Below are 15,342 nucleotides of genomic sequence, written 5' to 3'. Positions count from 1 at the left end.
AAGAGTAGCCCCCGCTCGCCACAACTGGAGAAAGCCCGCGTGCAGCAACGAAGACCCAGTGCAGCCAGAAAAAAGGGGGTGGAATTTGCACACAGGACAAATTTTCCATTATATGTATTTGGGGGAATAAACTCTGAAGGCAGCTTTCCCTCTTTTCTCCTCCCCCCACTTTTCTCGATGGCCCTACTTCCATGAGTGGTGCCACAGCTCAGAGATTAAGGAAGCTGGCTCTTTTAGGCTGGGTCCTCTCAGGTCCTTCAACCTTGAAACGGGTCACTTTGGAGCCATGAAGTGGATTTTCCCTGTTTACCTTGGCCATCACAGTCACCAGTTAGAGGCTGTCTCTTAGGTGATGCTGCTTCTGCATCTTCTGTTATCATCCCCTCTGCTGCTTTTCTAAGCTTCCGTTTCAGACACTTGTCACCGCTCCCCAGGTCCAAATAACATGCTGTTGTTTGTATATCAGACCAGTGTGACAGCTCAGGGAGTGTCCTGACAGTCGAGGTGTCTCATGGGAGAGAGCGGGGCAGTTACCAGGTCCCTGGAGCAGGACAAAGAATGTGTCCTGCTGTCCTGACCACTTACAAACCAACTGCTTTTGACCCTTTTTATTGATAGTTTTGAAAAGATTAGCCACAGACCAAATGCCAGAGGCTGTGTTGACTGTCCCACAGCTGCCACTGGGGCTACCACTTGGTTAAACAAGTGGTCCACCATCATCCAGCACGATCTGTTTTTGGCAGGGGCTCACCGGTGATCTGAATGGGGATGTGATGAGGATGTCCACTGAGTCTTTGTGGTGGAGGCACCAGTATCTGCAATTCCAGGAGGAACTGTGGGCTTGTTCAGATGTATCTTGGGTGGAGGTGGGCAGTGGGCAGCTCCAGGACATCTGTTTGGCCCTTCCCTCCACAGTGGCTGTTACTCATGGGGAGGCTTCTGGGGGCTGTTAAGTAAAACCATCCCAGTTTGCACTCAGAAACGGGGACATCACCATAGGGTAGGTCCTCTGACTAGTGAGAAGGACGTGGGCCCTTTCCCGTGGCAACAAGGTGGGGATGGTGGCATTCAGGAGCCCTGGTATACATACCAGCCCAGACTGCATCCAACAGTCCTCACGAGGTCTGGAGGTGTGCTTTCCTTAGGACACAGGTGTCCTAAGTCCCGTTGGGGAAGGAATATTTATTGTGTGTACTTAGGGTGGCATCACAGGGCCCTTCCTCAAGGGGATCCATCCAATCCTTCCTTCCATCAGTTGGCTGTTTGTTGTAGAACCGCCTCAGAGCTGGGAACCAGATGAAGGAGTCATGATTTTCCACTGCAGGGACTGACCTCAGCCTTTTGCTCACGAGTGATTGATTTTTTTCTTGCGAGACACATCAAGCAGCACCCTCACTGGTTGGCCAACCATCTCACCCTCTAGGAATGCTGTGGTTTCTGAGCCCTTGCCTGAGGTCACCTCTGTCAACACGCGCCAGCTGCCACTCTGGCCTAGCTGGTTGTGGTGGTGATTATGTCCATCTGCGTCTGGCAGTTAAGTGGTACCTCTTTGGTTATGCCAGGATCTCATCACCCTCAAAGACACGAGGGAGCATCTTCTGTCATCCCCTGCCCACAGAGCACAGCCCTCAGGGGACTTCTGGAGGACACCAGGACCCTCCTCACTGCTGTGTTCCTTACTGAAGGGTGTGTTCTCTGGCCAGTCCTGGGGAGTGTAGTCAGATGTTGGGGTGTCTGTTCACCATTTTTACTTCCTCACTTCTTGGAGCCATCTCATACCTTCCTCAGGATTCCATGGCAGTCCGGGCACCTCCACCTCATTTCCTGTAAGTCAATATCATGTCCAAGTTCCAAGCAACTGGGTTGCAACAGCACAGGGACTGGGTTGGGCACCTTTACCAAGATGATAGCTCACACATGGGAGAACACACCATGTCCATACACTCCCCTCTATCTTCCTTGTGTTCTGCCCCCTCAAGATCCCCTCCCAGTGTCCCCCCTCCCCCTCCCCGATTAAGTCCTGGCCTTATCTTTCTGGCAGGAGATGTAGGTCTCTTTAAACATTGCCATGGAAGCCTCTGGCATTCACAGAATGCCCTGAGTGGATGGCTGATTTGAGCCTGTCAACCAGTCTCTTTCTTCAAAGCTTCCAATCTGTTAGTAAAAACCAGCCAACCTCACAATCCTTATAATTACCAGCACCCACCCCTCAGCCCCATTCCACGGGTAGAGCTAATGCAGATGCCAACTCCCCCCCTCTGCCCATGCCCCCTCCCAGTCCTGCACAGGTGAGGGCCTTATCGTGTGTGTTTGCATACCATGGGCCGTCGCCACCCACTTAGCACCAGTGTGGGTTCTTACTGCTGTTTGACGCACAGGAAATGAGAAATCCAGGTATTGACTCACATCCTGAGGATCTGCTGTTTAGGACAGTTCTGGTACCAAGTGTCTTAATTTGGGTTCCTTTAGAAGTAAAACATGAAACCAGGCCTGGAGTGCAGGTGATCTGGGAAGCGGTCCAAGAGGGACAGATTCTCACTCTGGGCAACAGGACCGTGATTCTGCCAAGGTCTCCTGGAGAGCAGACGCAATGTCTCCCGAATCGCCTGCCTAAAAGAGGAGGGTGCAGTTATCCACTCCCACTGGTTGAGGGCTGCTCCGAGGTGCGTGGACTCCCCCCGACACCTGGGTTCCTGGGTGAGCAGGTGCCCATGGCGTGTGGGTGGGAAGACACAAAGACTTGACGGGTGAGCTTGAGATGAGACGCTGTCAGCACACTGCACACTGAACTCGCGCGGGACTATCCGCAGGAGCTGACATAGGTGTGTTTTTTTGAGGTTTCTTTTGTTTGTTTGTTTTTTTAATTTTTTGGCCGCACCTCGCAGCATGCGGGATCTTAGTTCCCCGACCAGGGATGGAACCCGCGCCCCCTGCAGTGGAAGTGCGGAGTCAACCACTGGACCGCCAGGAAGTCCCCAGGTGTGTTTTAAAAAACACCCCTTGACCTTCTCTTTATTCTGTCTCAGAGATCTTACCACAGTGGCAAGAATAAGTCATTACTCTCAGGATGTACATAATATTTCATCATGTGTGTGTATGTACATTCATATGCAATACACATACCATAGAAACCGTAATTTATTTCATCAGTCCACTTTTTTTTTTTTAATTAATTTATTATTTATTTATTATTTCTTTTTGGCTGTGTTGGGCCCTCGTTTCTGTGCGAGGGCTTTCCCCAGTTGCAGCAAGCGGGGGCCGCTCTTCATGGCCATGCGCGGGCCTCTCACTATCGCGGCCTCTCTTGTTGCGGAGCACAGGCTCCAGACGCGCAGGCTCAGTAATTGTGGCTCACGGGCCCAGTTGCTCCGCGGCATGTGGGATCTTCCCAGACCAGGGCTCGAGCCCGTGTCCCCTGCATTGGCAGGCAGATTCTCAACCACTGCGCCACCAGGGAAGCCCCATCAGTCCACTTTTTAAGTTTAATCTTTTTCCAATTTCATTGAGAAATAATTGGCATACATCACTGGATAAATTTAAGGCAAACAGCGTGATTTATTTACATTTTGTGAAATGATTACCACAATAGGTTCAGCTAACACCCATCTTCTCATAAAGATAAAATAAAAAGGAAAGAAAGAAAGAAGAAAGGAAAAAATTTTTTTCTCCTTATGATGAGAACTCTTAGGATCTACTCTCTTAACAGCTTTCCTGTATATCCTACAGCAGTGTTAGCTATAGTCGTCATGTTGTACATTACATCCATGGTATTTATTTATCTGATAACCGGAAGTTTGTGCCTCTTTTTTTTTTTTTTTTTTGGCCGTGCCACGCAGCATGTGGTATCTTAGTGCCCCCACCAGGGATTGAACCTGCACCCCCTGCAGTGGGAGCGCAGAGTCTAAACCACTAGACCGTCAGGGAAGTCCCTGGAAGTTTGTGCCTTTTGACCACCTTTCTCCAATTCTCCCTGCCCCTGACTTTTTAATTTGTGTCAACATTTTACTAGGAAAAATTTTCACACATAAAAATTGAGAGTTGAAAACATTTTATACTCACCTTTCAAATTCTACCATTAACACTTAATTACTATTAATCCATCCCTCCATCCATCAATCCATCTTATTTTTGGGATGCGTTTCGGAGTAAGTTGCAGACATCAGTGTACTTCCCCTCAAATACATCAGCATATAAATCATTAATTAGAGGTCAATATTTGTTTATATGCCTTTTTTTCCCTCTTAAGGTTAACTTTACATACAATGAAATGCACAAATCTTAAGTGCACCGTTTGATGAGTTTTGGCAAATGCATATATCTGGTAATCCAAAACCCTGATTCAGCCCTAGAACATTACCCTTGCCCCCAGAAAGTTCCCTCATATTCCTTCCCAAGCATTGTTATTTTCTAACAATACTCTATTTTGTTTTTTTTGTTTTTTTGTGTTTTTTTTTAATTTTTTTTTTTTTAGTCATTTTATTTTTATTTATTTATTATTTATTTTTGGCTGTGTTGGGTCTTCCTTTCTGTGCGAGGGCTTTCTCTAGTTGTGGCAAGCGGGGGCCACTCTTCATCGTGGTGCGCAGGCCTCTCACTATCGTGGTCTCTCTTGTTGCAGAGCACAGGCTCCAGACGTGCAGGCTCAGTAATTGTGGCTCATGGGCCCAGCTGCCCCGCGGCATGTGGGATCTTCCCAGACCAGTGGGATCTTCCCAGACCAGGGCTCGAACCCGTGTCCCCTGCATTGGCAGGCAGATTCTCAACCGCTGCGCCACCAGGGAAGCCCTCTATTTTGTTTTAATACCATCAGCTTTTCAGAGAAACTCCATCACTGGACTTCTAGAATGTCCCCCATTTCAGGCTTGGCTTATTGCTTCCTTGTGTTGTAGTTAGATTTGGGTTCAGCAGAGATTTAAGTTCCACAATGAGCACTGCTTCGAGGAGAGGCTGTGTCCTTCCTCCTGAATCAAAACATGGGAGTGACGTCTGCTTGCTCCATTTTTATGAGGTTGACGCTGAGCAGGGATCACGGAGAATCTGCCTGATCCCTTCTTTATAAAATTCCATCAACCTTGCTGATGGTTTTAGCATCCGTTGATGATTATAGCTTAAATCCATTATTTCACTAAGTGTTCAGAAAAGGGTGTTTTTCAGATTCTGTTATTCCATCTGCATTTATTAGCTGGAATTCTGTGAAGAGTTTTCCATTGTCAGCTTTTTGGTTACCCCAAAATAGTTTTCATGTGAAAGGGAAAGAACCTTTTAGAGTATGGGCAATCTCCAAAGGTGACCGATTAATTCTTTTTTCCCCCTCTGTGTATCATTATGAACTCAGGTGTTAATAGCTTTGCAGCCTTCCCCCACCCCCGCCCCCAGGTCATATGTCTCTTAGGTTTCTCTCTCTTTAAAAAAAAAAAAAAGCTCAAATTTTTCTACCTGAGGCCAATGGGAGCCTCTTCAGGTTAGTCCCCGTGTTCATCCTGCATCTAACCAACCCCTCCCCCAACCCCCCGCCCCCTGGTCCTGTGGGTTCCATCTCCTGCCTGCTGCCCACCTTGCTGCCACCCACCATCGTCCATGACTCTGCTTCCTTTATTGCCATTTCAGGAAAAGACCACAGTGCCAAATATTTGAAAACATGTCTGATCCTATCATTCTTCTGTTTAAGTTGCTCTCTATAGCTCTTGGCATAAAGTCCAGGCCCTTGAACATGGACTTCAGGGCTCATTCAGTCTGGCCCCTGCCTGTCTCCCCTGTTTCAGCTGCCACCATGCTTTATCTGTGTTGAGGTTCCATTGCTCCTTCCCTGCATCCTGTGCCCCCTCTACCAGGGCTCACAGTTTCCTCTGCCTGTGTCGCCCATCCCCTTGGCTAACTCTTCCTCATCCTGGGGCTCAGCTTAGACCGATTATTCTTAACCCTGGCTGTACATTACACCTTCTGGGCAGTTTTAAGAAATACCAATGCCTGGGCTCCACCCAAGATCAATTAACATCTGAATGTCTGGGCAATGAGGCTTGACTTTGCTATTTTTAAAAGCCTGCGCAGGGGCTTCCCTGGTGGCTCAGTGGTTGAGAATCTGCCTGCCAATGCAGGGGACACGGGTTCAAGCCCTGGTCCGGGAAGATCCCACATGCCGCGGAGCAACTAAGCCTGTGAGCCACAACGAAGACCCAACACAGCCATAAATAAATTAAAAAAAAAAAAAAAAAAAAAAAAAAAAGCCTGCGCAGGTGATTCTGATGTGTGGCCAAGGTTGAGAACCACAGTTTGGGGTGTTCCTTCCCCTGGGAAACTTGTCCCCCAGGCCTGGGTTACATGCCATTTATTACTGCTGCAGCTTTCTGCTCTAATCCTGTCCCCCCCATCCCCCCAGCTTTACTCAGATATAATTGATGGATAATGCTGTGTACGTTGAAGGTGTACAACCTGGTGGTTTTATCCTCATTTTACTATGTAGGCCTCACTATGTCAACTCTTGGGTTTCGTCCTCGCTAGACAGAAGCTTCATGTGGTCTGTGGCTGCATCTGTGTGGTTCCCCTCTGTTATTACCCAGCACATAGTAGGTGTTTGTAATATTTGCAAGTGCTTGTTAGGTTGATGTTTGGGCTGGATTTTGAGATTGTTTGAATGCAGGGGTGCTCTGCTCTGTGGGACAAAGGCCATATTCCACCATCTGCCCAGATCGTTTCTCTCCAACCTCATCTCCTGCTTCTCCAAATCCCTTCCCTTAGACAAGCGAACTCCAAACAGCCCTTTCCTTTTCCCAGTTCTGCCCGAAGTTGCTCACTCCCTTTCTACCTGTACAAACAATTTTCCCAACATATGGGCCACCTTTGAACTCAAAGAACTTGTGGGAAACCCTTATTTGACATTTAACCATATACATGCTGTGCGATGTTTTTCAAGTCATCCATTGGAGCACCTGGTATAAGAAATCATGTGAGTTTCTTGCTTTTGAGTAGCAATTAAAGCGTTGTTTGGAAATATTAAATTGACACTCTGGCCTTTTGAAAAATGATTCTTAAATTATTTGTTTATTTTTGGTTAGCTTTATTAACTCACATACAGTAAAGGTTTCCAGTTGCCCCTAAGCAGTCTCCTGGCAGCATGCAAGATCTTTAGTTCCCCGACCAGAGACTGAACCCAGGCCCCCTGCAGTGGAAGCTTGGAGTCCTAACCACTGGACCGCCAGGGAATTCCCACAGTCACAATACTTTATATTTGGATTTCAGGCCAAGTGTGATCTAGGACCCTTGCTCTCATGGATGTTTCCAGATATGGCTTCATGGGCAACCCCCAAAGCTCTCATGGACTGTGATACTGCTATGAAAAAAAGATTAAAAAAAAAAAAAGCCTAAAGATGCACAAGGAATCTTACCAACAATGGAGGACACTAATTAAATGGTCTCTTGTAGCCCTTGTCCTGAGATCTAGTGCTGCCTTTTTATATCCACCAGGGGGCAGTGTTCTATTCTACCTCACAGTCAGCCTCCCCTTTCAGGTCTCCCCTTTCTTTTCTTTTTCTTTTTTTTTTTTTAATTAAAAATTTTTTTTTGGCCACGCTGCACGGCATGTGGGATTTTAGTTCCCCGACCAGGGATCCAACCCAAGCCCCTGCACTGGAAGCACAGAGTCTTAACCACTGGACCACCAGGGAAGTCCCAGAGGTCTTCCCTTTCAAATCCTAGCATTTCAGCTCCTGAAGTGATCCCAAACTGTGTTTCTCGAACTTTGATCTGACTTCTAGAAATACATCTTACATCTCAACCCCACAGAGACATACATCCGTATGCAACTCTATATATGTATATATAACAAAATTTCATGAAATGGCACTTGTTTTCATAGAGAACAGACCTGTGGTTGCCAAGGGGGAGGGGGGTTGGGAGAGGGATGGATTGGGAGTCTGAGATTAGCAGATGCAAACTATTATATATAGAATGGATAAACAACAAGGTCCTACTGTGTAACACAGGGAACTCTATTCAATATCCTGTGATAAACCATAATGGAAAAGAATATGAAAAAGAATGTATATATGTGTATAACTGAATCACTTTGCTGTACAGCAGAAATTAAGACAACATTGTAAATCAACTATACTTCAATAAAATAAATTTTTAAAAAAACACTTGTCTTTACTATGTGCAATACACTGATATTTCTATTCTCTTTCATTAAGAAAAGTGCCAATCATCACCAAATTGAGTTCATGACCTACAAATTGGGTTGCACATATTGCCTTAGAGTTCATTTAGTCTGGCATCCTGCATATTTATGGATGAAGAGATGCAGGGTTAGAGAGGGATGCTCAGTCACTGTGGGACCCAGAGCAGCACCTAGGATACGGCTTCAGGGCTTCGGACTTCTGATCTGTTGCTTTCAGCACAACGACATTCCTGTTGAGGGACACCCAGAGCTCCGGCAGGTCACAGCCATGGGGGGCAGGGTGTGTATGTGTGTGTTCCAGCCCCAGCACACTGAGCTTTGCCACACCTTGCGAAGAGTCCCCTGCAGCAGGGTTTTCTCTTTGGGCATGTAACTTCTGCAGCTCACCCACTGATTGTCACATTGGTGCTGGCCTCTGGAATCCTGCACGTGGCTCCTCCTTGCCCTGACTTAGCAGTGGTTTGCTTTATAGCCCAGAATCAAGAACGTACACAAACTAAAAGGGTAGGGAGTCAGTTGCCACTGTTGAAGCGTCTGTTGCTGAAATGCGGAGGGTGGAAGTTCTCATGTGGTTCCGTCCTTGCTCTGTAGAACGCCTCCCAGAGGACTTTCGAGATCGACTACGGCCACAACTGCTTCCTCAAGGATGGCCAGCCCTTCCGCTACATCTCGGGAAGCATTCACTATTTCCGCGTGCCTCGTTTCTACTGGAAGGACCGGCTGCTGAAGATGAAGATGGCTGGGTTGAATGCCATCCAGACGTAAGTAGGAGGGCACTGGGCTCTCACCTGGGCCTGGACACCCACACCTGGAGGGAGGGTCCAGCTGCATCTCTCGGTGCAGCTGTTTCATTGCTCAGAACGGGGAATAGCATGGTCTGGGGTCCCGGGAGAGGCTAGTCATGGGCTTGAGTGTCCCTTCTTTAGACAATTAACTACTTCTTCCAACCTTGAACTTTGTCACCAGAAATCATAAAATGGATATCAGCTTGAAAGGGCAAAGGGAAGTAACAATGGTTGAGCGTTTACTGTGTGCAGGGCACATTACATGGATGATGTCATTTCTCCAAGGTCACCCTTCTTGTTTGCAGCTGGCGAAACTGAAATTTGCCCAGGCACATGTTTTTGGACAGAGGTCCCGCTGAGATTTGAAGATAAGGGTGTTGGTAGGCAACCATAGCTCCTCAGCTCCTAGAGGGATATGCCTTGTTGGGTAGATTCCTGAAACCTAGTTTGTCTTTGTGGTTCTGCTGGGGTGATTCTGTGGCCCAAGGTTACAGAATTTTACCCCCAAAACTATCTCTCCTTATCTCTTCTGCTGTTGTAAAGTGACTAATTGAGAAGGAAGTTGGGGTGGCTGGCCACTTTGGTTTTTGCATTGCCTATGTGGATTGCTGATAACTCTTCAAAGATAAAGGGTGAGAAAACCCAGCAGCAGATTCCTGGGACAGATAGTTAGGAAGAATCCCACTTGTTATTTTGGTTCTAGGGCCACTGGGACATGTCTGTAGTTTCAACACTAAGTTCTGGGGGACCAAGACTGTTCCAGGGGACCCTGAAACCATGGGATTGTGGGAAAAAAACACAAGCCAGGGGTCATCAAAGACACCTTTGTGATGGCAGTGGGTGACTTCATATTTAAAGTTGTGTCCCAGGGCTTCCCTGGTGGCTCAGTGGTTAAGAATCCACCTGCCAATGCAGGGGATATAGGTTCGAGCCCTGGTCCAGGAAGATCCCACATGCCGCGGAGCAACTAAGCCCGTGTGCCACAACTACTGAGCCTGTGCTCCAGAGCCCACGAGCCACAACTAGTGAAGCCTGCGTGCCTAGAGCCCGTGCTCCGCAACAAGAGAAGCCACCGCAAGGAGAAGCCCATGCACCACAATGCAGAGTAACCCCCACTCGCCGCAACTAGAGAAAGCCCGCGCGCATTAATGAAGACCGAACGCAGCCAAAAATTTAATTTAAAAAAATAAAATTTTAAAAATAAATAAGTTTGTGTCCCATGCTGCAGGCAGCCCGAGGAGCTGGTCGGAATTTTATTTTATTTTTTATAAATTTATTTATTTATTTATTTATTTATTTATTTATTTATTTTTGGCTGCATTGGGTCTTCATTGGTGCACGCGGGCTTTCTCTAGTTGTGGCGAGCGGGGGCTACTCTTCATTGTGGTGCGTGTGCTTCTCATTGCAGTGGCTTCTCTTGTTGCGGAGCATGGGCTCTAGGCACGGGGGCTTCAGCAGCTGTGGCATGCGGGCTCAGTAATTGTGTCATGCAGGCTCTAGAGCGCAGGCTCAGTAGTTGTCGCGCACGGGCTTAGTTGCTCCGCGGATGTGGGATCTTTCCGGACCGGGGCTTGAACCCGTGTGCCCTGCATTGGCAGGCAGATTCTTAACCACTGCGCCACCAGGGAAGTCCTGGAATTTTTGTTATTTTACCTCCTTCGGGCTATTCCTGACAAAATCTTTTGTTAGGAGGACGCAGGGCTTGGAGGTTTTCCCATTTTTATTGAAAAATATTTTTCAAAAAATAAGTATGCCTCTTATTACTTTAGCACAGATATTTTCATTTTTCCTAAGCCCTTACATAGGCATAAGTAATTTTTCCATAGTAGTAATTTGTGTCCATGAACTCTATTTTTTTTTAAGTCAAGCATTAAATACGAATGGGCGTTCTTTGAGGGTCATACACTTAAAAGTGTTCCCCACAAGTTTGATTCTCTTGGTAGCTGCTCTGGAAACTCAAAAGAAGGCTGCTTTTCTGTGAGTCTGCCTTAGGAAGATGTCTGTGTGTCCTGTGGGTTTATAGTTCTGCAGACTGTTCAGAAATTCATGTAGGACACCTGGATTTTTGAGCTATTTCCAGGAAGGGGCTGTGTGTGTCTTGGCAGGTATGTGGCCTGGAACTTCCACGAGCCCCAGCCAGGACGGTACGAGTTCACTGGGGACCATGACGTGGAGCATTTTATTCAGCTGGCACATGAGCTGGGACTGCTGGTCATCCTGAGGCCTGGACCTTACATCTGTGCGGAGTGGGACATGGTGAGTGCGGCTAGACCTGCCCTGCCTGCCTGGTGTGTGGGCAGGCAAGGATCTGGGGGAAAGTGAATTAAAGCAGCGTTGGTAAGTCTCTAATTCCAGGTAACACGGGCCTGTGACTGAGCAAACCCAGTTGTCTTTTACCTTGGGCAGTGCCCAGGCAGAGAGGAGCAGGGAGGGGTCAGAAGGCATGGGTCCTCCTCTTGGTGGTCACATACAGAAGTCAGTTTCCTCATCTGTAAAAAGAAGTTCATGGTGTGGCCTCTGTCTGCCTCACAGGGTAGTTGTGAGGTTAAGTGGAGTAATCTGTAGAAAAGGCTTTGGTTCTCAAAACATTGCATTCATGCAGAGTGATCTTATTTTTATTATGTTTACAATTTCTAATTGCCCTGAAAGTTACAACCCAGAAAGCCCAGCTCAAATACCCCTTCTCCATGACACTTTTCTTCTTTCCCCTCAGTGCTAATAGTAATTTCTATCTCTCCTAAGACCTTATCATGGCCTCTTCTTCCTTTTTTTTTTTCCCTCTCCTAGGGAGGATTACCTGCTTGGCTACTAGAGAAAGAATCTATTGTTCTCCGTTCTTGTGATCCAGGTAAGTTGTTACAGATATCATAAGAGAATTTAAGAAAGCTTAGATAATTTATATCAAAAGAGTCAGGTATTTCGAAGGCTGGGGTACTCCTGGGCAAATGCTTCTGAAAGTTCAGCGGAAGTGTGAGCGTTCGTCACCCTCCTCCAGATACTGAATGTTTTAGGAAAGAAGGATTATTCGAACAACTTGACCAGATCTCGCTGATACCCTGGTAACTCTTTGAATTGGCACTGGGCCCTGTTTGCGGTTGACTGGCTGATTTTAATGCTTTCTCTGCCTCTGTTCTTAGAATACGACATGGCTGGTGATGACTCCCAGCTAATCAGAATGGCAGATGTAGTTTCTGCGGTGGTGTCACTGGATTTCTCAGTGGCTGCGGTGTCTTCAGTTCCTTTGTCTACTTTTACAGAGTTATCTGTAAATGATAGGTATTTTTTCTTGTCTAGCTGTAAACCCTGATCAATCTGCAGGTCCCATTTAGCTGCTATTCTTTTTTTTTTTTTAATTTTTATTGGAGTATAGTTGATTTACAATGTTGTGTTACTTTCTGCTGTACAGCAAAGTGAATCAGCTATACATATACATATCTCAACTCTTTTTTAGATTCTTTTCCCATATAGGTCATTACAGAGAATTGAGTAGAGTTCTTAGCTGCATTTCTGTCTTCTGAAGGCTTCAGTTTCTCTTGGTGATGAAGCTGGTCATAAGAGCAGCTAACACTGATTAAATTTGCTGTGTAAAAGGCTAGTATATTATGTTCTATATGCATTTCCTTCTTAGTGTACTACCCTCACATTTTACACTCTTAGTATATTAGTGTTTTTCCACGTTTTATCTCAATTAATCCTTACAGCAACTTTATGACCTATGTACTCTGTTAGCCCCATTTGACAATGTAAATGTAGAATTGATTAGAACTTAACTTTAAGAAAACTCAACTGTGACAGAGAGGACACATCACTCAGTCATTCAAAAAACATTGGTGGATGCCTCCTACGCTGCAGGCTTTTTGTCCTAATGGCAGGGGCAGATATCAGGCATACTGGTCCTTGTCCTCTCAGAGCTCCGCTGAGGAGACAGCTCTCGGCAGGACAACTTTTAGCAGACTTTTAGTGCATGTAGCGCCCCCCATTTCAGAAGGTGGTTGTTGAATCCAGTCTGTTCAATCTCTGCTGCCAGCCCCAGGGTAATAGGCTGCGTTGTGTCTCTTTGTAGAAAAAGACGTGTGATGGTGTTAAACCTGGTTGTCTTCCAGATTACCTTGCAGCTGTGGACAAGTGGTTGGGAGTCCTTCTGCCCAAGATGAGGCCCCTCCTCTATCAGAATGGAGGGCCGATTATAACAGTGCAGGTAACCGCAGAGAGGAGCCTGGCCGGGTCAGGGGAGGTTTCCATCCATCCACATTATATATGGGAACGAAGCCGACATGAGCCTCCTATGTCTATTTCTTTCTTTTTTTTTTTTTTCTTTTTAATTTTTAAAATTGAAGTATAGTTGATTTGCCATGTTGTGTTAGTTTCAGGTGTACAGCAAAGTGATTCAGTCATATACATATATACGTGTATATATTCTTTTCCAGATTCTTTTCCACTATAAGTTATTACAAGATATTGAATATAGTTCCCTGTGCTATACAGTAGGTCCTTGCTGTTTATCTTCATATGTCTGTTTCTTTAAGAGGCAATGCCACAGATGGTGCTTTGATTTAAATTGCGTTTCGGGGAGGCATTACCATTTTTGAATGCTTGCTGTGTGAGACTCTCTGCTGGATGCCCTACAAATGCTATTCAGTTATTCCAACCACCATCTTCAAAGAGGTTAAGTGACTTGGCTAAGGTCACACAGCTGGCAGATGTTGCAGCCTGGCTCCTGTCCAGTGCCACATTGCCTTCTGGCCACAGGGATGCAGCATGGACTGACCCACTTTGGTGTCTGCACTGCCTAGGCCGTCAGTTTCCATGGGTGTGGAAAGAGGATGCAGTGAATTGGGGCCACTGTGTTTTCTCTCCCACTTCCTGCCCTCACTTTCCTTCTTCCATGTGTTTTTCACTTTGCAGTGACTGGTAGATTGTGAGGTATATCACGTGGCAAGAATTTTCCAAGTGAAAAATCGGTACACTTGACCTGCGATGATTTTTGATGTTTGCAAAAATACTTAGGTAAAACAAAACCATGTCTGTTGGTCATTTACCAAGGATGCTCTTACTGCAAAGAATACGTTATGTAAAACTGGCTAAAAAAAAAAAAAAAAAAACTGGCTGCATCCCAGACCAGCAAGGGGGTGCGTGCGGCGCTCCCTAGGGGAGCGTGGGCCAGATTTCCTTCTTGTGAACGGCACTGTGGAGTGTTTGCAAGGGACGGTCATTGTGGGGAGGGAGCCTGGCCATTTCCATGCCCTTCAGATATGAGAGGGCTGGGCTGGCCAGGGTGCCCTGCGTGTTGGAGAGAGGCCAGGCTGCTACTCGCAGAGAAGTGTACTGATAGCACTCACTGCCCCTCACCTGTCCTGAGTCTGTACCAGTTAAGCTTACAGGAGCCCATTTTCCTGTATGAAGATTTCAAGGCTGAAACTGGATGTATCTGCATAGCTGGGTCTTCTTCCTTTCTCTTGATCTCAGGTTTTCCTCAATTTCCCTTGCTTTTTAGTCTCTGCTTCTGCCAAAATCACTTTCAATTTTTGCTGACGGCTTTTCTGTACCTTTTGGTTATTGAAATGCACCACAATGTCAACAAATATGAACTGTGCAGGGGAGAGCAAAGTTGACTGTCTTGGGGGGCATTTCCTCCTATGTCCATCTCTGGCAACCTCAGATGACTTGAACTTGACCGTGGATCCTGCCGGAGGACTCAGCTTCCTCCTCTCCCTTACCCACCTCACATCTCCACCTGCTCAAATCCCACCTAATCCTTTTGCCCCTTGATAATTAGGAGTGGGGGCCTTCCACCCACAAATTTGCTTCATACAATTCATGAGGGATTAGCCCTGTTTATACCTGCTGTTTTGGAAGAGTAACAACTGAAAACGTCTGCAGTGTTTTGTTGCTTTATTAAGGAGCTTACAGTGTGAGATAATTATTCTAGAACAAAGACCTGCAACCTGCAAACCTGGCCCTCTGCCTGTGTTTGTAAATAAAGGCCACTGGCACATGGCCACGCCTGACCATTTATATATTGTCTGGGGCTGCTTGTGAACCGCAATAGCAGAGTTCAGTAGTTGAGACAGAGACATATGGCCAAAAAGCTCCAAATATTTACTCTCTGGCCCTTTATAGAAAAAGTTGGCAAACTCCTACTCTGGAAAAATCAGCGTTCCTCTGAGGCTAACTGCAACTTCGTCTATGAGTCTCAAAGCCCTTTTCTGTGTGTTTCTTCTCTCACCTCCCCCGCCTCCACACACACCTCTTCTTTCCTCTCGTTGGCAATGATAGAGAACTTGACTATACGCTTTATTGCCAGCTTTCTGAGCACTTACCAGGTGCCAGGTATTGTGCAAAAGCCCTATTCGTGTATTGGCTCAGTGAATCCTCATACAACCC

At 46.4% G+C, this 15,342-nt stretch overlaps 1 protein-coding gene across 2 annotated transcripts in view; it reads left to right on the top strand.

Annotated features, from left to right (window-relative positions):
• The window catches only part of GLB1 (galactosidase beta 1), a 91,357-nt gene that overhangs the window by 14,647 nt on the left and 61,368 nt on the right, over positions 1-15,342 (top strand). For both annotated transcript variants that reach the window (XM_036868771.1, XM_036868770.1), the window contains exons 2-5: positions 8,765-8,934; positions 11,064-11,214; positions 11,746-11,806; positions 13,062-13,156. In XM_036868771.1, the coding sequence (XP_036724666.1) occupies positions 8,765-8,934; positions 11,064-11,214; positions 11,746-11,806; positions 13,062-13,156 (477 nt within the window). The remainder of the gene's footprint in view (positions 1-8,764; positions 8,935-11,063; positions 11,215-11,745; positions 11,807-13,061; positions 13,157-15,342) is intronic.

The sequence above is a fragment of the Balaenoptera musculus genome, chromosome 11 (assembly GCF_009873245.2).
Source record: "Balaenoptera musculus isolate JJ_BM4_2016_0621 chromosome 11, mBalMus1.pri.v3, whole genome shotgun sequence".
NCBI classification, from domain to species: Eukaryota; Metazoa; Chordata; class Mammalia; order Artiodactyla; family Balaenopteridae; genus Balaenoptera; species Balaenoptera musculus.
Note: the sequence above shows the minus strand (reverse complement) of the source record. Positions and strands in the feature narration are given on the sequence as shown.